Here is a 26,850-nt window from a genome sequence, read left to right on the forward strand (position 1 = left end):
TGTTGCATCCTGAACAGTCTACAATTCACTTAAGGTTTAGCTGCATAGCTTGGCTTATTCACAGCTAGTTAAATTAAAGAATGTTTTCACTTCTCTGTGTACAGATATATTATAATATATCTATTATATTATATTATCTATTATAATATRTATAAGTATATTGTGTATATGTTTATAATATGTATAGATGTGTATATTATAATATATATGTTAACATACATAATATATGGGTATATTTTGCATTCAGAATAAGTGAAAATTATTTGAAGTTAGCTTATTTGATCTTAAGGTTTCACACAACTAGTCTCTTGCATCTCAAAATAAGAGTGAGATTACTRTAGCCTGTCAGGGCTATATTCTAGCAATGTAATATTAGTTAAATGCTGCTTTTCAAAGAGGTTTCAGATATGCAGTTTTGTTGTTCTGCTTTTTAGATTTGGAATAGAAGAGTTCTGGAATTTATGTTTTGCTTTGTTTTCTTGGTAGGTACACAACTACTGAAGAAAACTACAAACTCTTCACTTCCAGAACAACTGTAAGTGTTTAATTGAGATCATGCAAGTTAATACTAGTTGATGCTGCTAGGTTTGGATTTTTTTTTCTTTTTTTTCATATATGGTGTTCTGGGTCTTTTTTTTTTTTTCCCTTTCCCTTTCCCTTTCCCTTTCCCTTTCCCTTTCCCTTTCCCTTTCCCTTTCCCTTTCCCTTTCTCTTTTCCTTATAAATTAATTATATGAAAGCTTTCATTGTCGTACTTTAAAAGATACAAAGTGATCTTTATCAATATGGCTCCCTGACTATATATACAGTATAATTATAAAAATGTAGCTAGCTCTTGACCAAGGTAAAAAAGCAATTGGTACCTACCTAATGCTCAGTGTGGCATCTCGTGCTTAGTGTCAAAAACTGGYTGCTTTTGTTGTTGTAGTCATTTTTCGTTTGGATAAGACAGTCTTATTCTAAAAAAAATATATAAAGACTATTATAGAAGAATATTCTTTTAGAATAAGACTGTGCAGAAATGCCCAGTTGTACTTTACATATGTATATATGTGTGTGTGTGTGTGTATATATATATATATATATATATAAACTAGAGAACCAACAAGTTCATGCAGTATTACAGCAGTGCTTTTCTTTCCTCCAACTTGTAGGAAAGCTATTCATGTTTTTGCTGGATGTGCACATTGAGTCTGCCCTCTGAGCTATCAGGAACGGACAAGAGTCCATGTCCAAGGAATGAACAGATGTGCCTGCCATCTTTGGCATTAGCAAGCTGCCAGATGGGATTGGCTTTGTAAAGCTAAGCCCTTACAGCAGTGTAAAATGATAAAGTCTAGACTGCATTGTCTTCTAAATTGCTCACTGTTACTGATAGGAGGTGAATAACAGAAGCAATTATATTTATCACATATCTGACTTGAATTTGGGTACATTCAGGCTTTTCTGCCTCCCAATAAATTGCAAGAGACTCAGACAGGAGCTTTTAACAGATAACAGAAGGAGTGTGACATAATTTTTTCATTTCAATCAAGTGAGCTGGGGAGATATGTAAAATTGTTACATCTGCATGTTTCCAATTATTCTGCTGAAAGACTCCACATATTATGATTATATATATATATATATTTTAAATGAGACACATAAATTGGTCTACATTGTTTGGAGCAGGTTTTTCTTTTTGTAAGAATTTTAGTAGTTCAGAAAATGAAGGGTGAGCATGAAAGAAGCCAAATTGTTGTAATAAAGGCGACAATGTCAACTCGTCTACTAACTAATGCTGAGCATGGCTGGTTGGCCATGCAGTGTTATTTACTCCTCTGTACTAGAATATTTCTTATTGAAGGTGAAGGACAACATTTAATACTTCTCTGGGACTGTTTTGCTATTGTGAGAAACTTGAATTTCCTTCAGGAGAAGTACTATTTGAAGAAAAAAACAGCTCTTGACAATTAAAATATGAGGACAAATAGTTCAAGGGACAATTTCTCTACTAATATTGATTCTGTCTATAAAAATGCGATATGCATATAGTTTACACTATGGAAGTCTTATCTACTCTAAAAAAGTGGTTGCAGAAATGTGGTCTGTGAAATTATTCTTAGCTAATCTGAAGTACCCTACAGATCTACAATAAACAAGAAAAGAAAATGTTGAAATTCTTGAGTATTTTTATGAAAATAATATGACAAAGAAGTAAACAAATTTTACTTCTTGGCTATTCACAGCATTTTTAATCATTTTCCTGCTTTAAACTTGATGCTAAGATGGTTAGTGGTTCATATGAAACTTTGGGTGTTTGACAGTGCTCCATTGTCCAAAACCAGTGCCGGATGCAGTTGGCATGTTTAAAAATTCATACTCCGCCTGCATGTTACCCTGAGAGGAAGGGGGCTCTTATAGGGAAGCATGGAGAACTTTTCAGAGCTCCTGAACCTTCAGAGTACAGAGACGTTATGTTAGGTCTAGTCTGTCTTTCAGAGAGCACAAAAGACAAAGTGGTCCTTCAGTTATAAACAAAAAYACAATATGCAAGAAGACACTTTAAAAAAAATCTGTGGTAAGTCTGAGGAAAAGTGCATTACAGAATGCAATGCATTTTATATCTTTGAGTGTGATGGTGCAAAAAAGGTGGTCCTTCCTCTAAAATGTATTTACAGTGCATCAGTGCTCAGTAGCAAGGGCAGCTGATTGTCTTGAGGTGATGTTGCCATCTACGCAGTTGCCATCTACCCAGTTGCCATCTACCCATTACACTTTATTTGTGTGTTAAGTTCCTTTGGGAAGACAGTATTTCTAGGGTGCTGTGTTTTTTAGTACACACTTATCTTGGCTTTTGTCAGTATAGTAGTTTGAAATGTAGTTCCTGATGAGTTTCCAGAAAGTTGTATATTAGTTTGCAAGGTAGGTATTAGTTTGCATTCACAAGGTACATATTTGAATATTCTGTTTAATGTAGTTGATCTGCTTGCTGCAGTTATTACTGTTTTTGAGTTAGTTATTTCAGTTAAACTTTTTCTTAACTATTTCTGTTACATTTGAAGACATTCATATTTTTAAAATAATAATAATAATAATAATAATAAAGATTAAGAATTTTAAAATAATGCTTGTACATATTGTCACAATTAATACATAGCTACATACTAGCATGTGTTCTCAACTCTTTGGTTAGGTATTTTTAGAATATGAAGGAACTTCATTTATTGTGTGGGAATATCCTGATGTATGTACCGCTAAAAATAAAAGGTAAGAGTTTTCCAAATGAAAAACATCAAAAGTAAGATTCTGAATTCAGTGAGTGTGTAATTAATACACAATACTGTGCAAATAAGATAGCAACTGTCAGGACTTGAGATATACGGGGGAAAAAAAGTATTGTTTTTTGTTCTTTGAAAAGTTGGAGAGCAGTTTGAAATCAGATTTTTAAATTACGATTTGCCAAGACAATTCAGATATATAATGCTACTAAAGGAAAGAGTAAAGAGATGGTGACAGAGCACTGCAATRGGGTGCCCAGAGAGGCTGTGRWGTTTCCTTCTTTGGAGGTCTTCCAAACTCACCTGGATGCCACCGTGTGCCCTGTCTCTGTTCTTGAGCAGTGGAGTTGGACTAGATGATCTCCAAAGCTCTATTCCAACCTCAACCATTCTATATGATGTGATGGGTGTAACATGAAGTGAATTCTTCAAATTTGCCTATTTCATTCTCCCCTAAAAGAATGACAAACAAATTTATGAGTTTCCTGACAAGCTTTCAGTATGTGTTATTTTAAATTTTAAATTTATTTATCCTAAAATTCCTATTTAACTTTTTTTATTTGTCACAGATTTACTTTAATTACAGTATTTCTCCTAAATTTCATTGCTTCTTGTAGTGTAGACAGCAGCTTGCTGTCAAAGGCATGTGTAAACAAATTCCTGTTTCTGAGGCTTCCAACGTGTGAAGTGTGTACAAAGAGTGCCTTTGACAGCATCTGCAACTGAAAGTTTAATAGGATGTGTGAGTGATAAATATTATGGATGACTAAYGTTTTTGCAGGTTTTTATCTCTTTRGRCAGGGCAAATGAAGAGATACRTAGGGGAAGCCCTCCCAAAACRTTGAATTTATGGTTCCTTTTTGTTGTTTCTGTTCATTAAAATAAGAAGACAAATATTGTACAGTATTTCACTGAGAAAGGATGAAAACTGCACTTCTTGTTTTCCTATTTGTTTTGTCAGAACATAGTTCCTGGAATTGGTATAGGTTAGAATAAAGATTTATGTGTTTGTTATATCTGTTTAACTATAAGCTGTAAGACCCGAGTCTTTATCAGTTCTTCCTTTCTTTTATCTGATGATTTGGGACCGAATGGAAGAAAAATATTCCAGTGATCAGGATGAAGTGTGAATTTGAAGAGAGGCAACCAGGATAAGCAGGCGGTCTAGAGTGATCACACACTTTAAAAGCTTGGAGGCTGGGAAGCCTCCCTGCCAGTTGGCTCTCATTAGGGGGCTTGTTTATACAGCTGTTGGGAGAGAGGAGTCTCTTAGTTCTCACTTTCCCTGAAATGTCCCTCTGATGCTCTGCAATAGCTGGGTTGTCTCACATATGTGCAAGCAGAAACAAGCCAAAAGCTTAATGAATGTTTTATATCTTTCTTGTCTCAAGTTTCTCTCTCTCTTTTTTTTTTTTTTTTTACTCTTTTAATTGGTCCAGTGTGCATATAAGTAATGCTCTTAAAAGATAATCTTTCAGTTTAGCAATGTAGATTGTCCATCAGCCTAGTACTGAACTGATAGATTGTGTTCTCTCTTTATGTTTATGTTTAATAGAAGCRTGGGGTCTTTTCTTGCACAAAGCCTTCAAGAGGGTGCCAAGTTCTTAAGTTTTAAAAATTTAGTCCAAGTAGATCTCTGAGATTCCTGTATCTAATATTAACTGGTCTTAAAATTTTGTGTCACATATAATGTTTATTTTTAAAACAACTTTAGTTCACCAAGGACAACACTGAATTGTCCAACTCCTGGGACTTACAGAATTAAACCAAAAGTAACAACTGAGGTAAGCTATGAAAATAAATTGTGAGCAAATTAATTGCGGTCTGATCATTGATTATTAAGCAGGTATCTGTCACAGTATCCATAGCCTGTTGCATAATGGAGCTCCAGATTTAAATATGCTAATTATAAAATAGCCTACATCTCTACCTGTAAAGGTTGTGAAGAAAAACTTTCAGATAAGAATGGAGTTGGATGAGTGTAATAATGATTTGTTTCATTGCAGGCTGAATCAATGAACTCTGAGATTCCTGACAGCCTCCCTTTTCCATTGAAATGTTATGTATTTTACACCTGTTCCTTTACCATCCAGTCACTCTGCAGACAGGAGCTTCCTGCTTCTTCTYTGATGTTAAAATGAAGCTGTTTCCCATTTAGCTGCAAAAAATGACCTTTTTTTAATAATAGTTTTTACTATTTGCGTATTCTAGTACCATTGAGTATTCTAGTAACAAACTCTGTAACATGATGAAAGTAGGAAAAATGTGACTATGTTGAATGATTCTTCTCAAATTAAATGGAAGGTCAGAAACTATAGTGCTGATGCTTTCATTTTCCTACTAAATTCAGCAGGACTCCTGATTCTTAAATGCACTGGTAATAATACCAGTGTTTCCTGTCTCTTATATTGTAATGTTACGTGGATAGTGTTACAGATTACCACTAGGTTTACCACAAAAATCTAGGATATGACTAGTTACTATTTTTTCCAATGTTTTGTAAAGAGTGTAAAGATTGAAACTGAATGTGCTCATGTAGAATCCTGGAGAGAAGCAAATATGTTGACAAAACTTGACAAAATCACTTTGTTGAATAAATGCCCAGAAGGAAACATGGTATMTTTTTAAAGGATTAAGGAAGTTTGCAATATGCTATTGAATCCCCTATTCATCAGATAAGGCTGCTATAAAGAAGGGAATGTGTCCCCTTGTATACCTCTATTTAAGGTGGCACAGAAACATAGGCTGCATATATATAGTGCATAGTAGTCAGAACTTACCTTATATACAGCCATTAAAGAAAAAAAGTAAGAAATCTCTTTTACTTCTGTGTTTTCTGAGGTGGAATTCCTGCAAATTATTTCATGAATGCCATAGCTGGTTTTTGACTAATAATTTGTGTCCTTTAACTCCTCCTCTCCTTATGACCTTCCCCTAATACAAATCTCTGTTCCCTCTCATGTGTTTCACCTCATCCTTTTCATCTAATTGTTCCTACATCTTATCCTTGTGTACAAACTCTCTTCCCCTTTCCTTATTCTCATTTCCAATATCTCTTAAGCCATTTCAGAACAGATTCTGTTGCTTATATTTTGAACTACTGGTTGAACAAGAAGTAGTAAATGCTGTGATGAATCTTAACATTTAATGCTTCCTAACCTACATACACAACGATTAACCAAGACTTTCCAGAGCTTCTGTGTCCAAACATCTGTGTATGTTTGTTAATACTCTCACTGTATTCAGTTAGACTAGTCATAAATCAAAGTCTCTATTTTCTGTAAGTAATAAAGCATTATATAAATGCATATATAGAAAACRTGGCATAGATCAATGGCATCAGGAAATTATATTTATATTTATATATATATATATGTAACTGTATGTAATTAAACATGTTTCTATCTTCTAGACATTTGAGGATAAAGAACGGTATTTCCCTGCTTCTGACCATTCTAATTGTTTCATGTGGTATGTGACAATAGCTTCTCCACCAAACAGGTAATGCTTTTTCTTTGCAAACATTTTTCGAAATTTAATTTAATCATAATTTTTAATTTAATCATAATATTTTCTATTGGGGTAATATTATTAATGGTCTGTCTGAAGAGAAGAAAAACCTGTCATTATAGTAGTAATTAATTTTATCTAATGTTAGGTGTTATATATAGATATATATGGGTCAGATATATAAACTAGAATTATGTGCATCTTGCATGAAAATTGAAAATTTATTTTGAAGCCATAGAATTTCTTTCAGCAAATTAGACAATTTCTAGCATTTTACTTGAGCTGCAGTTAGAACTATTTCTACCATATAAATTTCAATCCTTACCTACAGTTTCTTTTTCCTCTTAAACTGTTGGGTGTATTTTCAGCCTCTTTTTGAAGGCAATGGATTTCTCTATCATTGATTTTGGTGGAACTAAGTTTCTGCCTGGGAGGTTTAATGTGGTTTGATTTTGTGCAGTCCTAATACCAGGGTTTTTCTGTCATACAAGACACAGCAGTTGCCCTGCCTCTCAAGCCACAGCCTTTGGAATCTGCCTGTTCCAGCTGCAGCAACAGTGCAACAGCCTCAGGCCCTCATGCTGATACAAGCAGCTCTTTGCCCCTGGTCTTGCAGCTACAAAGAGGGACCTCATCAGTGTCCCTCRTCAGTGTTGGTCAGAGGGGACATTCCCCTGCCATAGGGTGCAACAGTCTCCTTAGTGAGCTTGGTACAGCAGGTATCCTTTCTTGCATCTGATTTTATTTCAATCTGATAATTACAAATAAGGTGAAAGTTAACAGAAGATCATAGTTCTTTAAGTAATATATATTTTTACAATACAGAAAGGTTACATTTAAAAAAAACACATATGAGATGCATAAAGTAGGTTTTAAACAACAACCTTTAGCAAATATTGATGTCTTCTTTTATCTGTTGAGGTATTTATGCAATGGAACAGCCAAAACCAACATGATAAGCATATTATATTACAACATGTTCTATAAACTATATATATGTGTGTATATATATATATATAATAAAAACAGATTAATTTAAATTGTGTAAAATAATTTTAGTAGATAAAAACATCTTAATGATAATTTTAAGTAATTTGTAATTTATCTTCTTTCTGTAGAATAAATCCAATCTCAGCAAATGGAAATCAGGTAAATTTGACTGTATCATTTCACTGTATATTTTAATCTAGGCATTCTCCAAATCTTTTCTCACTTCCATGAAATACAATTTTGGCATGAATTCAGGCTGATTAAAGGGAGACTTTGGCCAGCCTCTTACTACTGATGTCTTTGAATTTGTGTGTTTGCTTTGCACATTCTTTAAATGTGCTTCATATAACGAAWCTGATGAAATAACCACTGGTACAGTAAACTACTATGACCTATAATCTTGTTTATAAAACTAGCTATTTCACAACATCTGCAAAATTTRATATGAACAGATTATAATGTAGATCATTTCCTACCTCATTCTCTTTTTATTGGATTGCAAGAGAGGTTGTGATCGTATGGGAAAATAAGGAAAGTTTAAAGAAATAATGGGTCATTATTTACAAATTGTAGTCAGGAAGCTACTGTCTGTATAGGATGTAGCCTGCTGAAAGTGGAAGCAAACTTGTATTCTCCCCATGAAAGCTCTTCTACTTGGCTACCTCAGAGAGGGCAGCTATATGATTATTTAGCTTACTCCATTTTTAGGACAGCATGCAAGATTTAGCATTTTGCTTTGAGTAGATGAGTAAGAAACCACATGATGTGAACTTTCAGCATGTGAGCTGCTTTGTGATGCTAGACCTTTGTGGTAAATGTGGTGAACGTGCTCACAGGATGATGATTCTCTTTGTGTGTACCGAGATGGAAATGCCATGTATTTGCATTTCCTGACTGAAAGAATATTATAGACAGGTGGTTGGCAGTATGGTAGCATACATACATGATGCACGTTTTACTGAACACTTTCTAACACTCCCTGAGCAAGAAACAAGATCGGATTGCGTTTTTAACAGGGAGTAATCTTCTATATCCTTCACCCTGTGGTAACACCCACTGTATGTAACTACCTTGCCCATGAGGATGGAGAGGCACTGAAGAAAGCCTTCTCAGGGAAGAGAGAAAGCATTAGAGCAGGGAGGGGAAAAAACACTTTTGCATGAGCTCTTACTCATTTCCTCTTTATTTCTGAGAAAGGAGATGCTGCTTCCCTCAAGTTTTTGTTGCATGTTGCTAACAACAGGAAGCAAAGCTTAAAAAATCTTTTTGTTTCCAACATAAAAGTTCACAGCATAGACATTGCGTAAGTGAACATAATTATTACATTATCATATGTGTTGTCAGAAGAAGAAATGTTATCATGGTTATAGAACATTAATATTTGTTAGTAAAGTGGTGGCTTGCATCTCTCTCTTCTTTATATTTATTTTTTCTTTTTTTTTTACTCATTAGGAGTTAATTGTATGGGTATATGATCCTGAAACTGCTGATGCTTCTGAACTGAACCGCACAGCAATTAGACCTTCACAAGTAAGTTGAAATGGTGCCACTTAAGAAAAACAAAATAAAATGAAACTCTCATGAAAATTTGCCGATTAGAAGTGGAAATGTCCTATTGAAATGTACTGCTTGAACATGTATTTACTTATTTCATTTTACTGAGGAAAATAAATTTGCAGGATTTTCTCCCCTGTTAATATTGCAGCAATAACACAGGTATAAAGAGTGAGGAGAAATCTATTGTCTGCTTCATGGATATAGAATGATTAGCAAGCTGGAGTAATTCAGTCAAATTTTGGTCTTTGCAAAAATTATATTCAAAATTAGAATTGGCAATAATAGGTGACAACTGAAGACTTTTTTTTTAATGAATTTCCTCAGGCAAAGCAAATTGTTAGAAGAAAAATGTGGAAGTCCTGATACATGGGACCATATCAATGGGAAGTCCTGATATAAGGGGCTGTGTAAACAGGGATGATAAAGCACTGATTTAATTAAGAATTAAAAAATGTAACAAGCTACTGTACAAACTCTTCTGTACATCTAGAATTTGGGAATGAAGGTGGACTATTCATGGAATTATAGATAGTTGTAGGGATTAACATACACAATGGATTTTGTCAGGAGTGTGTTTATAATCTAGATAAATGACAGAAAGAACTTAGTCTTTGGTATGGTGTCTGACATAAGGCATGCATGCACGGCACCACTATTTATTATAGAAATGACTTTCTTTTATGTCATTATTATATCTTTTAGTATTTTTTTCTGTTTTATAATATTTGACATGATTAAGAAGAAAATAAAGTAGCAATATCAACTGTATTACTAAGGCATTTTTATTAGCTTATTAAATGTTAGGCAAGTGTTTTTGTTTTCTGTCTGTTGGTATGGAAAGAATGTAAGGAAAATTGAATTTGACTCTGAATGTAGTATATTCTAAAATGAATAGATTGCATAAAAATGATTCTAATGGCATGTCATTGCTTGAAAATGTACTTTGTAATATTAAATTTCATTCTAATGTCAGAAATCTGACACAAATCTAATCTTAGAAAGAGGTTCTCAGTAATAGCTGAATCTATTTTAGATCTACTCTTCATTGATCCAGTGCCGGAATTAGAAATGACCAGAGAGCAACCAGTTGAGTGAAAAATATGTAAATATGTAAAAGTAAATATGTAAAATATGTAAATAATAATTTGTATTTTATGTGAACAGAGTTCTCAGAAACTCAGCAAATTGTTCTGGAATTTGGGACAGGAGCCTGTTGTTCATACCCATTTGAAAAAGGACAAATACTATTCTCAGCAGCATCCACGCATAGGGTACAGTAACTTTATTTATTTTAACATAATTCTATTTAAAAATATTTTACAGTCATGACTATACAGACAATTATTGGTAAGTAGATGTAGAAATAGCACTTAATAAAATAGTTGGATCATTTTTCATGTCTGTTTTTTTAATTACAATTTACTGAGCAATGTTTGAAAGGCATTAGGATAGCTATTAATTTAGCGATAAGTAAGGGTTATATAACATGGACACAATGACAATTTAAAGAAAGAAGGATGTAGTGCACAAAGATCTTCAAAGTTTCTTCCTAACAGTTTTGCAGCATGGAAGAGGTAGGATAATTGCAGAAAGACAGTTGCTTCTAAGTCTTCAAATTGGTGGAATCATTTCTGTGCATTTCAAGCACGCTAGGGAAAAGCTGGACCTCTGCAAGATGTATTCTTTTCTGTTTTTATGGTTACACAGCATTTCTGTGGGTTGAAAACAAATCAGAAACAACTTCCAAATTCAGGGCAACTTTTAAATATCTGACTTAGAAAGCACGAGGAGATGCACATGTCCTTTTAGAACATATACAGCATGAGATTACTTCAAATGCCTTCACTTCTTAGTGGAGTTGGGATTTTTTTTCCCCGTTATGCAAAGATATTCCACACAATTTCAAAAGGGAAGTAAGATCACTCAGGTGAACTATCAGATTCAGATAAACTGTTTCCAGGATCTCTGCCAGCTGACTCAGGATTGAGTTCATTCATTGTGTGAAACACCACATACTAGATGTTTTCTCTCACCTTGTCGGTRAAGGGTTTGTCCTTTTCTGTCAGCCTTCCAAAAATAATTAGCTAAAAGTACAGCTCTGAGTGATAGTGGAGCAATGTTAGTGGAACTACAGTTCTAAATCTATGTGATAAAAATATATCCAATGTATTAATCCTCCTTTTAATGCTTGTTTATTCTCAGTCATGCTTTGACTGGGGGACTTTGTGTTCTGCAAGAGAAATCGAAAAGCAAGGAAGTAGGAAGAGAAAGAGTAGGAAACCTCAGTGCCTCCTTGTACTACAGCACCAGCCTTGAGTGACATTCATAGGCCCATTTCTTAAAGCTATAATACAGGATATCAAAGCATGAATGATATTTTTTTTCTTCGTGATCATCTATGTTCATTTTCTAATCAATAATGCTTTACGTTAAGGTTTTGGGGGTCTGAAAAGTCACAAAAGGCAATCATATATAAGGCAATTATAGGCACCCAGACCCAACAGTTGAAGGACTTTTTGGGACAGTGCCATCCTATTTCAGTTCCTAACCTTTTTATAGTGACCTTTCTATAGTGATGAAGCCCATAGAGAAACACTTATGCAATAATTTTTCTAGTATTTTGCTTATATATACAACAAGCATTAGTTCTAATGAGACTCCGACTGTCTGTTTTTGTACTTCTRTCGCTACATTTTATGGCAATACTTCCTTTCCTTTCTAAGAATATTTGCTACACACAGTGCTTTGCAATGAAAGTTAGAACACAACAAGCCAGTGGGGCATAAATTCACAATTCTTATTTGATTGTGAGTTGATCAGAAAACAGTTTTAGTGGTTAAAAAGTGATGTGCATATGAGGAAGCATATGTAGCAAACAAATTTTCACGGGTTTTGTAAATCTAAGAATAAAAAATTGTGCTGCATTAGCATTTTGTGAAGCTAGTTCAAATACACCAGAGCTAAATTTTGGCACAGAGATACTGAGAATGACCCTGGTTTATATTTTATGAGTTCTTACTGTGTAGATTTCTTGTAACATATTTACCATCTGTCTCTTCAATACTTGCCCTTTACACATTCTCTGAATACCCAATTAAAACAAGTTATCCTGCTATTTTGTGACTTTTCTTTCTGTTCTAAGTTCACTGCTAGCCTGTAATTCGTGCTATTTGTGCTTGTGCAAGAAACAATTATTACGTTTAACATGAACCATAGCTGCTTCGGTTTGCACCCCATAAGTTGTATATTTCTCTTTGATCACTAGATGGCAACATAGCAACACCTTTAATCAAAAGTTACTGGCTTCAGACAAGAGCTTTTTCTCTCATTTTTTTTTTCAACAGAGCTAGAATAATCTCCAGGCCCTCCCCAAGAAAAGTGAATATATACATTCTGCATTCTGGCGGTGCCAGCAAATTGTATCACAGTGATGTGAGTGCTGGCACAACTACTTTTTTTTTTAATCTCATTAGCAATCATCTCATTTTTTAGCAACTGAAGTACAGATTAATCAAGTAAGGGAAAGTAAAATCTGCCTCATAAATTAACAGTCCTTTTTCTTCAAATAGAGAAGAATCTATTTATTAATTTGAATTTTCTCATACATACACCTGGCTGTTTTGTCATCTTCTTCGGAGTGGATTTGCTTTTGGCACCTCATCAGATCCATTATAATCCCTTGTATTTCATCAAATCGCTTTATTATTCCATCTGAAATTAGAGAATTAATTTTGGAATGCTGTGCAGTTGCTACTAATTGCAAAACAACAAAAATCATTTCTCTGTCTTGATTAGCTTACATTGTCCTCTACTTCCTTGGGCTCCCCAGGACAAGAGGGACGTGGAGATCCTAGAGAGGGTCCAGCAGAGAGCAACTAAGATGATTAAGGGACTGGAGCATCTCTCGTATGAGGAGAGATTGAGCGAGTTGGGCCCGTTCAGCTTGGAGAAGAGAAGGTTGAGAGGGGATCTGATTAAYATGTATAAGTTCAGGAAGGGAGAATGTAGGGAGGAAGGTGTCAAGCTCTTCTCATTGGTGGCCAGTGATAGGACAAGGGGTAATGGCCATAAGMTGAAACACGGGCGGTTCCATCTCCATGTGAGGAAGAACTTCTTTCCTGTTAGGGTGACAGATCAGTGGAACAGGCTGCCCAGGGAGGTTGTGGAGTCTCCTTCTCTGGAGGTCTTCAAAACCCACCTGGATGCCGCCCTGTGCCMCRTGCTCTAGGTGTGCCTGCTTGAGCAGGAAGGTTGGACTAGATGATCCAACCAACYAGATCCTTCCAACCTTGAATATTCTGTGATTCCTGGGAATGTCAGTCACTGTGAAGTATTTTGCAAGAACCCTCTGAATTTCAAATTCCTTCTAGACTTCATGTACTGGACCTATTAGAAATATGTTCATGTAATTGTATATCCTAATAAAGAGAAAATATTGTACATCCTAATAAAGAGACAATAACGCAGAGGCAAGTAAACTACATAGTCATCACTGGGAGAACCACACAGATTGCTGGTGCCTGTATGCCATTTATAAATGGATTAATAGAACTCATTGCAATTCCATGGAATACACTGACCATGAAAAAGTGAAACATGTAAGTGTAAGGATATAGATTTATATTACTTTTTTCTTTTATCTAATTCTGTAAACTAGTTGTTTACCAAGGAGTCTGCTTAAATTTTCTGCTGTCAGTGCATGCACTTTTCCATCAGGGATGCTTGTGAAACTGTCAGTGTGATGCATACATTCACACTTGCTCTACAAGAAATTAAGATTTTTTTTTTTCTGTTGAGATGATTTAATCCATTTCCCATTAAAGGTGATGAGATGTAATTTATATTTGATACTAAAGCAGGTGATCTTCAGAAAGGCTTAGAAATTCTCAGAATTCATGTCTTTCTTGTATCAAGTTTGCCCGTCTGCATGATTTATAAAGAGCATAGTTCTACAAACAGGTTATTTCTTTTAAGCCCTGTTTTTTGTCACATTGCTTATCATCAAAACTCTTGCTGATTATCAGTGCCCCTAATCACCATCTGCAACATGCGCAGGCCTGGTGTTCTTGTTGATGAACTTTCTATATGCTCCAAGTTGCTCAAAAGAGGTTGTAGGGAAGGTTCCCTCAGCAATAGTGAATTTTGTATTATTCCACAGAGTTACRGCATTATAGCCATTCATTTCTAAGTCCAGATATTCTTGCCTTTCTCACTTGCATCTTTCAGAAATGTACAGTTTCCAGACAACACTGAAATATGGATTGTTTTTGTAAATTTAGAAGATAAAATCTAAGTACAGGTAAATTCTGGTCTTTTTCTCCTTGTTCATCCTTTCTGTTGTGGAATTAGAAGAAAGTTAGGAAGTACTTTTGCACCACTGTAACTGGAAGAGAGAGCTTTTGTGGATATGCAGCCTCTCTATTCTGAGAAAAACTCCATTCCCCAAATAGCCAATTTTGGATTTCATCTGAAAATGCAGTCCTTCTAAGCGTGTGACCTGAATCTAACCACATGGCTGAATTTGTTTCAGTGTCCTCAACTGTAAGGTTTCATCTTGCAAGTTTAACTATTACTTCTTCCATTTTCAGATTATGGACTGTCGATGTACCTGCAGAATCAGAAGACATCATAATAACTATACATGGGAAGGCAATAGCATTTCAAGAATGCTTTGTTCTAGATACTCCCTTTATAATTCCAAGGCCTAAACAATCATTTCCTAGCAAGAAAAATGATACCTCACTCTGTGCCCCCAAAAACAGTGACATGACCATTACATGGTCTGCATGTTTCCCAACAACAGCTGTTTTATTAACAGACTTTGGAACTTTCTATACAAGTGATGGATTCAAAACTTATGATGAAATCAAAGTTCCTTCAGATGCTTTGACCCAAGGCCTAAATAACAATGTAACTGATGTGGCTCTAACAGATAATGGAATCTTATTTTTAATAAATGGATCTATTTATAAAAGAGAATCTAATCATTTTTTTAAACTTGGGGCAGAACATAAGCTTCCTGAAAAGAAAATAAGTGGAATATGCTCAAGATACTGGTGTCCATTAGTCTATCCAGTGCGGGTAAGTTATCTTCAGTTCTCTTTTAACATTTAAAATATAGCTGTTCTTTACTAAATGTATTGATGAATCTATTTCAGATCTCCTTTTCATTGATGTATTGATGGGTTTGGAATTAGAAATGACCAGACAGCAATAAGTTTTCTTTCAGGATGTTTTAAAATAAGATTGGGATACGATGAGTGGTTCCACATGAGCTCATTTAGCCATGTGGAGCCATTTCTTGGATCATTACTTAAATTTGTATATTCATTCTGATGGAACTCTGCTGATGACATTAGCTGAAAATATATCCCGCAGTATTTTGATTTCCTAATGTACATCTCTGATGTAAATTTTAAAGGAAGATATCATTTACCTGATCACTGTGGTTTTATTTTGTTTTAACAGAATGGAAGTCAACTAAGTACTTTGGGAGCCTGGACATCTAATGAGATATATCTTCTGTATGGTGAAATATTTCATAAAATGACAGATACAACAAACTTAGTGAAGATCTTACATTTTCCAAAAGATGCTGTTTTATCTATAGAGATAGTTAGCTATGACTCAATCCCATCTGAAATCACACTGTTGCTGATCTGCAATGGCTGCAGTTCCTCCAAACTCTTTTATCTGGCATTTTATAGTGAAGACAGACAGTTTTGGGGCTTGAGAGAGTTTCATTTACCTGTTACTGAGAATTCTGTTACGAAGATGGTATATTTAAACTCAGCATTATCATGTGGTGTGCTGTGGAACAATGAAAGCATTTACTACACCTACAGAAACAATACAACTAATGGATTTTTTCAAATATATGGATCAAATCTGTCTCTTTCAGAAATGTCTAATGGGAGTACTATTCACCAGATTATTCCTGGTTAAGTATATTGTATTTTAAGTAGTTATTAAGTAATTTTTAATTCACTCAATGCTAAAGTAAGTTACACATTTTAAGAATGTTACTGAGTCTGTCTTTTTGTAAAGAATAATAATAGAATAATAGTTATTAATTTCATTGGCCTATTAAGACTAAAATCTATTACTTTGGAATACTAAACCTCTTTGGAATTACTAAACCTCTGCTGTTACTTTGGAGAAGGCAACTAAAACAACATGGCAGCAGAAGAATATTTCACTACATCGAAGAGATTGTTCTGCAGCTTTCTGACTTTTTAAGCCATTCCTTTCACATTATGATCACAACATCATATTGACATTGTGATAGTCTTGTCATTTGTTGCTCCATCCTCAAGAAACTTCATCAAGTCTCTTCCCATGATAGCTGTTCATCTTTAGTAGGCAATTAAAAAAGAATTCAACTACTCAGGTGCCATTCACTGTCATACAGACAATGGTATGTCTAATTACTTGAGTCACAAGGTGAGTGCACAAAAGTCCAATCTGAATACATCTCTTCAAAATTTAGAGTTCAGTGGGTCAATGCTGGATACTACCACCATCATTTCCTACAAAATTATTCCTGAAACTTGGAAGATCTCATCCTTGTGCTGTGAGTTATTGTTCCAATCAAAACCCTTTGAGAATGTCATTTCGTACAGGAAAGGTCTCTCAAGCAAAAAAAAAAGTAGCTACCACTAAAAAAACATGGTGAATATTTGCTAAGACTAGCTTGCAAGATGAAGCCAGCCAACTCATGAGATACTCAGAATCCTACTTCCTTATGAATCTCATGTGATATAGAAGACACATCCTAACCATGTCATGCAGTGATGGTTTGAGAGCTAAGCTCCTCAATGCAAATATGGCAACAGATGACAAAATACTTAAGAAGAACAGGAAAAAGTTAGGCAAATTATGGCAAAATTACCAGCCAACTGCAGCACAGTGCACGTGGCAGGCCAACAGCACTGGCAAGAAGACTTCTGAAGAGGATGTGCTAATATTTCTGCTAAGATAACCTCATGTTGTCTAAAGAGGAGCCGAGTCTGTTGACGGTGCCCTGAGAGGAGGCCAGTACTGAAACAATTCTTAATGATCCTTTGAAAAGAAAGTGCCTAGATCTGTAAGTGTAATCAGGCTTATGGAGGCCTACAAAAGATGATACGTGAGTATTGTCTCCCTACTGGCTCAGGAAGGAGGAGCTTGAGAGGGAACCCCGTTAATGAAGTTTCACGCATTCTTTGTCGAGAGTTTCTGCCTCATGGCCACTGCAACTTTCCTTGCCTCTGACTAGAGCAGTCTTCAATACTAGAGCCAGAGAAGGTTAACTCGACTTGCTGCTCTGAGGTGCACTCACAATCTAGTTAAGATTTTTCTGTCAAAGAACCTCCTCTCCAGCATGATCTACATTTACTCTACTTACCTTTGCTTACACTGTCTGCACTTACAGGTTTGGTAAACCCTCTGCTTGAGTTTATGATGATTTGGCTTGCTTATTCACCTCAACATGAAGATGTCATTTTTCTGTAAATGTAAAAAATACCTAGGTGTTTTTATTCCTTTTCCATGTGGAGTGCCCTTTGGAATTCATTCCAATTTCTAACATCATACCTGAATTTCATTTCATTTGGGAATTATGCAGTCTATTCTCTTTTCTAGCCTCTGTTGTTTCAGGGCTAAACTGAACAGCAAGCATGCCTTCGTCTAAATAGGAAGAAATTACTTAGGCAAGCTTCTTTTTCACTCTTGGACTCAAAAAACACATCAGTCTCCTTACAAAGTCTATTCAGCTGAATCAAACCCCTTTCCAGGGCTCTTTGAGTGAAAGTGTCTTCAAAGGTTAAGGCACACAAATCAGAGCTGAAGAATGTCTCTCCCAAACATCTGCAAACAGTCCCATGTAGCTCCTTTTACAATGCAATCGTAAAAGCATCAGTAAATGATACCATATTTCTTAGTATATTCCTGGGATAGTTCTTCTTCTTAACATATGCTAACTCCCTTTCATCTCTGGGTGCAAAGGGGATACTTCTTGTAGTCACCATTAGTATGGTGATTTTGTTATTACTGTCACTCAAAGAAAAGTCACAGGGCTACTTACCACTACTCAACTTCTTCGAGATGTGTATGCCTGTTGCCTATTCATCTTCTAATTCTTGACGAGGACTTCATTGAACTGTTTACATCTAGAATTATGGGCTCACAGGAACTACAGGACATATGGTATGGTTTCTCCTTTATGTCCTTGCGTGGAAAGAGATGAGGCATTCATGAACAGTGCTCAAATTATATGGCTTCAGGTACTAACAGCACGTGCATCTGTAGTGGCAACGTCCCTCRGGGTAGTATACCTGAAAAATTCCAATGCTAAATAACTTTACTTTCTCAGAAACGTTCCTGTATTTGAAATCTGTTCAATTACCACATGATGCTGCATTATTACACAAAACTGTGCAGTATGGAAAGTATTTGTAGCAATTGGTCATTTGACAAAGTCAGTCAAATGCTCAGTCACTGTTTTATTAAAGACACCAGTATCTCCCTCATGTGAGATCATAYGTGCGAACACTGCTAGAATCACTAGATTGAAATCACTAAATGCAAATTACATAATTCAAGTAATTCTAGAATCATTCTTCAAAATACTTGTTCATCAAGAGGACAAAAATTATATCCACCAGCCACCGGGGATTGCTTGTCAAAAGGTTTCTCACTAACTTTGAATGTACATGAAGATATCACATGAGAAAGATGCCAGTTGTAAGGAAAAGGGGATCTAAATAAGTATAGTCATAATACTTTGTATATTTGAATTACACAAATTAAAGTGCATTCTTTCTGTTTTGCTTTTTACAGACTACCTCGGGAATGTAATGATAAAAATGAAAAACAACTATTTATTTTACACAAAAAGTGAACTGAGAGGATTAGTTCAGCTTCCTGACTGGATAGATGAAACGAAAAAGATGGTCCTTTATCTGAATCCATCTGCTAGTGTATACACATTATTAATTGATGGTTCAAAYATATATCGCCAGACCTATCCTTTGGAGCTTGAAATATTTAGTTCTACATTAATGTCTGAATTTTCTTGCTCAATTATAGCTTTTCTTCACAACATGCATTTCAGTATTTACTATCTGGATATGGGAGACGAACTGACATTTTGGTCTCAGATAGTTTTTGAGGAAAATGTGGATATAGGTACATATCTGGAAGTCTACAGACCAGAGTTATTACTACTAAGAGGAAGCAGCAAATATGAAATTGCTCGTAGAGTCTGCACTAAAAATGAGGTATGCTTTGCTCAAGTTTCTTTATGTCCCATTTAAGTTTATTTCTGCTATATTTTGTCATACATTTTCATGTTTTGCGGTATCAGTGTGGTATTTGAGGGAGTCCTGTGTACGCTGAAGAAGTGGAGAAAGCCTTTTTTCCACATGCATTCACTACTATTAAGACTTACACAGATTCATGTAGATTAATTTTCTCCCAATATAATTATTATTTATATGTATTTTCTGGATTAGAATTGACTAAGAGAAACCAATACTTCTAAGTATGGATTAAAATAGCACATTAACTATGTTATATTATCCCAGGTCCTCATTATAAATTTGGAAATCAGCTACAGAATTCTGCAACATGAAGAATGTAAATTTTTTAACCATAACAATCAGTCACATAAAGTGGAAACCGTCTGACCTGATTTAGGCATTTTAARTGTGTGTTAGCATTTCTTCTTGTCCATCCGCCTGCTTCCATTCTACTACTGCTGTGTTTCAAGGGTGTCAAGACTTGCATGTATGGATATCTATGGATACTGAAAGTGTCTCTCTTGTGCTGTACCAACCTGCTAATTTAGATGTCTATACGAAAATCATACCATGTTGTGATGCAGCTTCTACTTTGTAAAAGCTCAGATCATTTCATCACTCTCTATAGGCTCACAGTTTTCCAGGCATTTCTTTCAATAAGGCTGAAATTAAGGCCTGGCATAAAAACAGTGACCTATACAGGCTTGTTCTGGCAAGGCTAAAGACAGGACTGGTCTCAAAGAGCTCGAGAATATCAGAGGGTGGTGGTGGAGAGGAAGAGGATCCTATGAGAGGAGTCTAGAAGCACAATCAGCTGTTGCTGCTTGCTCTCCACATGGTGTGTTCCTCAACTTCCTCCTAGGTGCAGCATTGCTTCTGCACTGCTGATGAGCAATGCATAGAGTGTTTTCAGCTCTATCTCAATACCACAATGTACCTTTGTATGTTCCTTGAGACAGATTTATTTCCAAAATTCCAATAATTTATTTCTAGTAGTACAGACCTGGGATGATAGAACGTCTCAATACAAATATTGTGGTGGACACATAAAAATTAGCCACAGAAGTGAAATTAGACATTTTTTCAGATGCTTCAGAGATCATGAAGATACCCTTTATCTCAATAGAAGTATCCCTGTGGTTTTAAGATTTTTATTAATTMATTTTGTTCTTTTTTCTATCTCTTCTAGACATTTACATTTTATCATTACAATGACTATACTTTAGAATCCAATTATACAAAGGCATTGTAAGTATAATGAAATTTAAAGGTAAGATAAAGCTGATAAAGTAGTTTTGGTCAGTATGAGTTATAAGTGTCATCAGGACTACAGAACTGCCGCAAAATATATACCTAAATGAAATAGTATAGCTGTTAATGGGAGAATAGTGCTTCTAGCAGTAATACTTCAAGAAGGGCCATGCAACTCTCTTGCATTCAAGTGGACATGAGTCAGATTAGGAAAAGCAAATGAAAGTATTTCTAAAATGTAAAATAGATAATCCATTTACAAGGTTTCATAAAGGTCCTCCTGTCAGAAAACTAGGCACATTTTACATAATACTTTAGTATTATGTACTTCTGGTACATTCCAACATTTCTTTACACTCTTTATTTTCCAGCTGACAACCTTTTCAGAATTCATACTTTCCTGGGTGAGCACTCGGCTGTTGAACAAATCTACATCCCCGAAGAATATCTTGAGTTGGAGATCAATCCAAATCCTCTTATCTTCACTTTTTTTTTTTTTTCTGGATTTGCATAAAGCTTTATTCAAATTTTCCCAGCTCTAAAAGAGCTACTGATCCTCAGTTAACTCAGGGGACAGTTCAGACTTTCTATCAGACTATTAACCAGCTTGCTCAGAAACATAGATGTCTCTTTGACAAGCAAGAGGCTGTTGTCTTTCACACACRAGTGCAAATTGATAACCTCCTGATGGCTAGAAGATCTTTTTTTCTCATGTGGTAAGCCTAACCACAAGTAGCGATGTACAGCCTTACTAGACTCTCCACCTTATATTTCATAAAGACATATAAGAAGAGCTGCATACATACGCCAAAAGCTCTTTGTACAAAGATGCACAAAAGATTAGTAAGTTAATTGACACATTACTGAATGATTGAACATATTTTGATATTGATCTCTCTATGAAAAGCTCCAATAGAAAAAGCCAGTTGAGTATTTTGTTGTGAGACTGCCTGAATCAACAGTCTCTGTGTGATAGATTTTGGATTCAGTGCCACACTAGGCTGTCTTAAGCGGTTTATCTCACCTCAGCACAAACCAGGTTTGTAAAAGGTGAGATCAGATAGGATAGGTAATTCTGCTCACTCCCCTCTGCCTTGTTCCAGGATATACTAAACCAGTTAAATCGGTGTGATAATAGCTCCAAATCTCCCACAACAGAGGTCACCTCCCCTCCAAACCTGACCTTCCCTCATTCCTCAACATGGCTTGTCTGACAACACAGTAAAAAAAATACTATTTCAGCTGCTCACATTTTCAAAGCTGCCTGCATTCTCTTGCTTTAATTTCATCTCTGTTTGTCTACGGATTAAAGACCCATTTTAAAGCAAGCATTAATCCATCCTTCCAAAGCAATATTTATTTCAGTATTTCAAAGGTAATTATGAAGCTGATATTAAAAAGTGTAGCCTGTCCTTAGATACGTGCTGTATTATTCATAAAGTAACCAAAAGACATAATAATATCAAATGTAGCCCTCAGAAATCAATAAGCATTAAAAAAAAATGCAGACTGCTAGGACAAATTCTCTCAAACATCTACCTGTGAAACCACAACAATATTTGTACCGTCACCTGGTATTTAAATGATGTACTAGTAAAATAAGAAGTAGGAATAAATAATAGTAACCAGTGTGTCTTGCCTCCCAATTAAATTGCCTTCATATGGTTACAGTTCAATCACTTGGTGGTACTAATTACTTTGATATAAATTCTAATGCAAATCCTTGTTTGCTGGGGATATTTCTTTYGCAGGGAGTTAACCAGTGGTGTAATGTCAGTTGAAATGCAGCCTAGTGTCTTTGAAGCATCATGCAAATTAAACTGCAAGGTAGGTGCTGTAGCTTGATATCATAATTCAGAAAAAAAAACACAGGACCACCGCTTCGCCATTTATTATAAGGAAATCCTGACCACTGGCAGCCCAAGGTYGAATGCCAAGATTTCATTCCGGTTCCTCTCATTCCAATTAACTAATGTCATGTAAAATTATGTAAGGAGAGCTTAAGCAGAAAGGCAGAGAAGACAAAGTTTGCAGTACCATACTGATGAGAAAGTCTCTAAAGTAAATAAGAATGTGGGCAAGAAAGAAGTCATCGTAATAAACCATAATGCACAACTGCTGCTSTAGTTAAGCCCATGGATGACATTCATCTCTGGAAGGTTTCCTGGAAAAACTAAAGTTTGTATTTATTTTCAGGTGGCTCACTTTTTTGTTGGATGCCCTCCAGGAAGGCATATTGTTGTTGAGAGGCAAGTTTAAATTATTTACTTTTTCTGGATTTTTTACAATAGTAGGTGAAATAAATGCTAATGTAGTGATAGTTAAGTTTTATATATATGACCTATTACATTTATAAAATGTTTCTCTGCATAAATATGTAAACAATAATTAAAGGTTTATCCTTGAAAATATATGCAAAGATTTTAAACTGTGTACAGCTGTATATAATATACATAGCTGTATACTTAACATCTTTTCAAAAAAAAAACCCACTTTTTTTTGTCTTTTAGACCCCCAGAAGTAGCCTGTCGAAGGCATGATTTTACCACTTACAGAATACCTGGGTAAGACACTGTATTCATGGTCCAAAAAAGGCTAGCCTTCTGGACGTACTGTCATATGAAAGTCAAGCACTTTATATTAATATACACTACTTAATATAAAATGAGTATTTTCTGATACTGATATTCATATCATCTTCTTATTTTCTGTTACAGCATAGATGCACAATATTTACAAACCAAAACCAAAAGCAAGCTACTATTCTAAGAATTCTCTGCCAAGATGGTGTGAATGCAGAAACTATTGACATGTATTTTTTTTCTATCAGATTACTGTCTAAAATAACTACAAGAATCTGCACCTGATTCCAACAGGTTAACGGAGATTTGCTGTAGGTCAGGATTTCATCCAATGTGCTGTTAAATTAACAGTGAAAGGAACCCGGGGATGTAGTGCTGGCCTCTAAATTCTTACTGGTTCTGATTAATGCTTATTAGTAGTAAATGGCTACAAACATTTTAGTGTTACTTATGAGTTGACTTTTAAAATTAATAACATAGGAAGGGTGTAAAACTCTATAGTAGAAGGAATGCCTTTTTTTTCAAGTCAAGAGGAAAATGGTTAGGTTGAAATCTATCTAAACAAATGAAATTTTTATCAAGACAAGTTTTTTAAGAGAGGTTTAAAAATGATTATTTTTTCCTTACATTAGGAAATTTCTCTGGCGTCAAACAGTTGAAGACAAGGTGAGAATTATAGTTTTCATTCGAGTGGGGCTACATGTAAGAAGAGAGAAGCAGAGTTCAGCATTCAAAATATGAATAATACTTCTCCTTTTTTAGATAGCCTATTATGACTGGGATAAATATGGTTGCCTAATGGAACTTCATTATGAACAGTATTTCCAGCCAGTTATTTCCCTGTAAGTAAGTTGCTGATACATTGTGAGGCAGGAAGACCACTCCTTCCACAAACTTTGTGTAGAGATGTGAAGCTGTAGAAAGTGCCACAGCCCAAAGGCAAGAACTAACACTCATCACATTTTTACGTTCCTTTTCACGCATGCATTCGTCCCAGTGGGTATTGCTGCACTGTGCCAACCTTGTAATCCCAAGTCACCATAAAGCAGCCTACATTTTCTGCCCCCTCACCACAGCTGCAGCAGCTCTACACACTTGCTTACTGATCCACTGCATAGCCCTGAATCCTAATGTTTCAGTGCTGTTTATGTGCTTGTGTTGTTTTATTGAGAAATACCATATGTTTTACAGGTATGATGGCGATAAATATGTTAGAAGGGTTGAAGCAAATTTCATATTATGGGAAATGAAAGGCAGAAGTGACTATGGGTACACTTCATCCATGAAAGAAGTAAGCCAGCTACTGAGAACGTACCTTAAATATGTCATATGCACAGTGGTCTGCAGGAAGTATGACTGCCCTTATGCATGCCTGGTCCTTTTTAAATGGATGCGTTTAGTTGCATAGCATTTTAACATTTCATGTATTGGTCTTAACACATACTATTCAAAATTAATCATGTGAGAAGCATCAAAACAATACAGTGAACAAAGAGAAGAAAAAGAAATCTCCCTGTGAGAATGTGGCTTGGGAAAATGAAACTTCAGAATCACTTTGAAATGTTGAGCTATGTTGTGTGCAAAAAGAAAAAATATACACCCACTTATCCACAAGATCTCATCAAAACAAATTCTGCCCAATTGCTAGATAACTGAAACAACAATATAACTTTCTTTCCTATCTATATATTCCCGTGTATCATATTTCATTTGCATATTTCAATTGCATTTGCATATTTCAATTGCATTTCAAGTACACTTTTTAATCTATATTTCAATCTTCTGTTTTAAATTTCTATTTTTAACAGGAAGGTTGCTTACATAAAGCACAGTCTTGGCCCATGATGCTTAATGCAAGTAAGAACTCTACACTGGATGAAATATGGGGACCACAGGTATGAAAATAAATGCTTAGAAATAGCTGGTGATAGTATCAGTGAAATCTACAGTTATCTTACATATTTTTACTTTGCTGGCTATCAGCCATCTACATCTCACTAACCAGACTGCTATTAATATATATAAAGCGGGTCCTTTGCCTTTTCCTGTACAACCAAAATTTCAGCATTACGTGAAGTCTAAATGTGAAGTCTGAAGAGAGGGAACCTTCTTTTCTAACTTCTCTATCCCTATGACTTTCTCATCTGTCTTTTCAAGAGAACTTCCTCCTGTATTGGCAGATCTTGTGTCACCCAGTAGGCACAAGAGGACTGTAAGAAGCGGGCATTGTCATTGGATAGTCCTTTGGACCTCCTTTGGGAGATATCTTAATCTTTAATGGACAACTTTCATCAGACTTCAACTTCAAAGTTGTCAATGCCAGTTAGTCCTGTTCTTTGGGATCTATCCCATCTAATCTGGCAAAACCCACTGTCACTTAGGAGTTATTATGACTGAAGATATGGAAAGGATGTAACAGTGCGTTTGTTACGAACCTCATTAAGAAAGGCCTTAAGGAGTTTACTAGCTATTATAAATTATAATAACTTATAAATTAAGCTATTTAAAATAACATTTATTGGAGATAACACAAGAAGGAAAAAGGGGATGATATAATCTTACATCTCTTCACATGCTGGGACCCCCAGGTTGTGCAGCACTGGACAGACCTCTAGACAGGGCATCACAAACTGCACAGAGTCCATCCACGGCGAGGTTTGCCAGCCTTTAGAGCTACTGCAGGATTTTCTTAGAAGTAAACAACTCTGTTCCTATTTCCACTGTCAAGAGAAGAAGGTAAACATGCTGCTTCACTTTGAGACAAGACGGGACATGCAGGTGGTGTAATCACCCAGTGCCAAGTGCAAGTCTTGTGCAGGCTTCTTCATCACACTAAGTTCACCCAGCGCATACAGTGCACCACAGGCCTGTGGTGCCTCAGGCCTCCTGAGGCCAACTGCTGTGTGGATCACTAAGTCGTGGAAGTAGAAACGCCTTCCAGTTAAGACCACTACACATATCTGGTCCTACGGGACACAAGCTTTTCTTTGTGCAGCCTCATTAATTGCCTCACTAGGAATTGCCTCATTTGGGCCAGAGCCTTAATGCTAGTGAGGATCTTAAGTAAATCAATCAATTATGTACTATCCCTGAGCAGTTTCATATCAGTTACATAGCACTTTGGGATAAGAGCATGCACAAATTTATTTATTTATCTACCTGAAATCCTTTTCTGCCCTCCCTCTATCTGAATTGAAAAAGGACCTTGCTTGATAGCACCTGCAGACTCTGTCAGTTATGCTCCAAGGTGCTATTTTGCCTCCAGCATCCCAGCCATGTCTGCGGCTATTGCAGTTGTTCTGAGAAGTCACTCAGGTTTGAACTACAGGTTTGTTTAAAGAGATCCTAGTATAATTTCAAGTAATTTAGCAAAGACTGCCAGTAGTGGACGGGCTTGTCCTGAAATCCCCTCTTCAGCCT

At 35.7% G+C, this 26,850-nt stretch overlaps 1 protein-coding gene across 1 annotated transcript in view; it reads left to right on the top strand.

Moving 5' to 3' along the window:
- Positions 1–26,850, top strand: part of CATSPERE (catsper channel auxiliary subunit epsilon) — a 32,374-nt gene continuing 5,524 nt past the window's right edge. The window contains exons 1-20 of the mRNA XM_026041337.1: positions 1–34; positions 487–535; positions 3,176–3,249; positions 4,975–5,044; positions 6,673–6,761; positions 7,889–7,919; positions 9,213–9,290; positions 10,482–10,588; positions 14,906–15,278; positions 15,333–15,398; positions 15,786–16,257; positions 19,137–19,576; positions 20,787–20,845; positions 22,600–22,675; positions 23,045–23,097; positions 23,359–23,412; positions 24,063–24,096; positions 24,193–24,272; positions 24,622–24,721; positions 25,239–25,325. Of these exons, the coding sequence (XP_025897122.1) occupies positions 6,727–6,761; positions 7,889–7,919; positions 9,213–9,290; positions 10,482–10,588; positions 14,906–15,278; positions 15,333–15,398; positions 15,786–16,257; positions 19,137–19,576; positions 20,787–20,845; positions 22,600–22,675; positions 23,045–23,097; positions 23,359–23,412; positions 24,063–24,096; positions 24,193–24,272; positions 24,622–24,721; positions 25,239–25,325 (2,145 nt within the window). The 5' untranslated portion in view covers positions 1–34; positions 487–535; positions 3,176–3,249; positions 4,975–5,044; positions 6,673–6,726. The remainder of the gene's footprint in view (positions 35–486; positions 536–3,175; positions 3,250–4,974; positions 5,045–6,672; positions 6,762–7,888; positions 7,920–9,212; positions 9,291–10,481; positions 10,589–14,905; positions 15,279–15,332; positions 15,399–15,785; positions 16,258–19,136; positions 19,577–20,786; positions 20,846–22,599; positions 22,676–23,044; positions 23,098–23,358; positions 23,413–24,062; positions 24,097–24,192; positions 24,273–24,621; positions 24,722–25,238; positions 25,326–26,850) is intronic.

This window comes from Nothoprocta perdicaria, unplaced genomic scaffold, assembly GCF_003342845.1.
Source record: "Nothoprocta perdicaria isolate Ctin4 unplaced genomic scaffold, notPer1 scaffold_282, whole genome shotgun sequence".
Taxonomy (NCBI): Eukaryota; Metazoa; Chordata; class Aves; order Tinamiformes; family Tinamidae; genus Nothoprocta; species Nothoprocta perdicaria.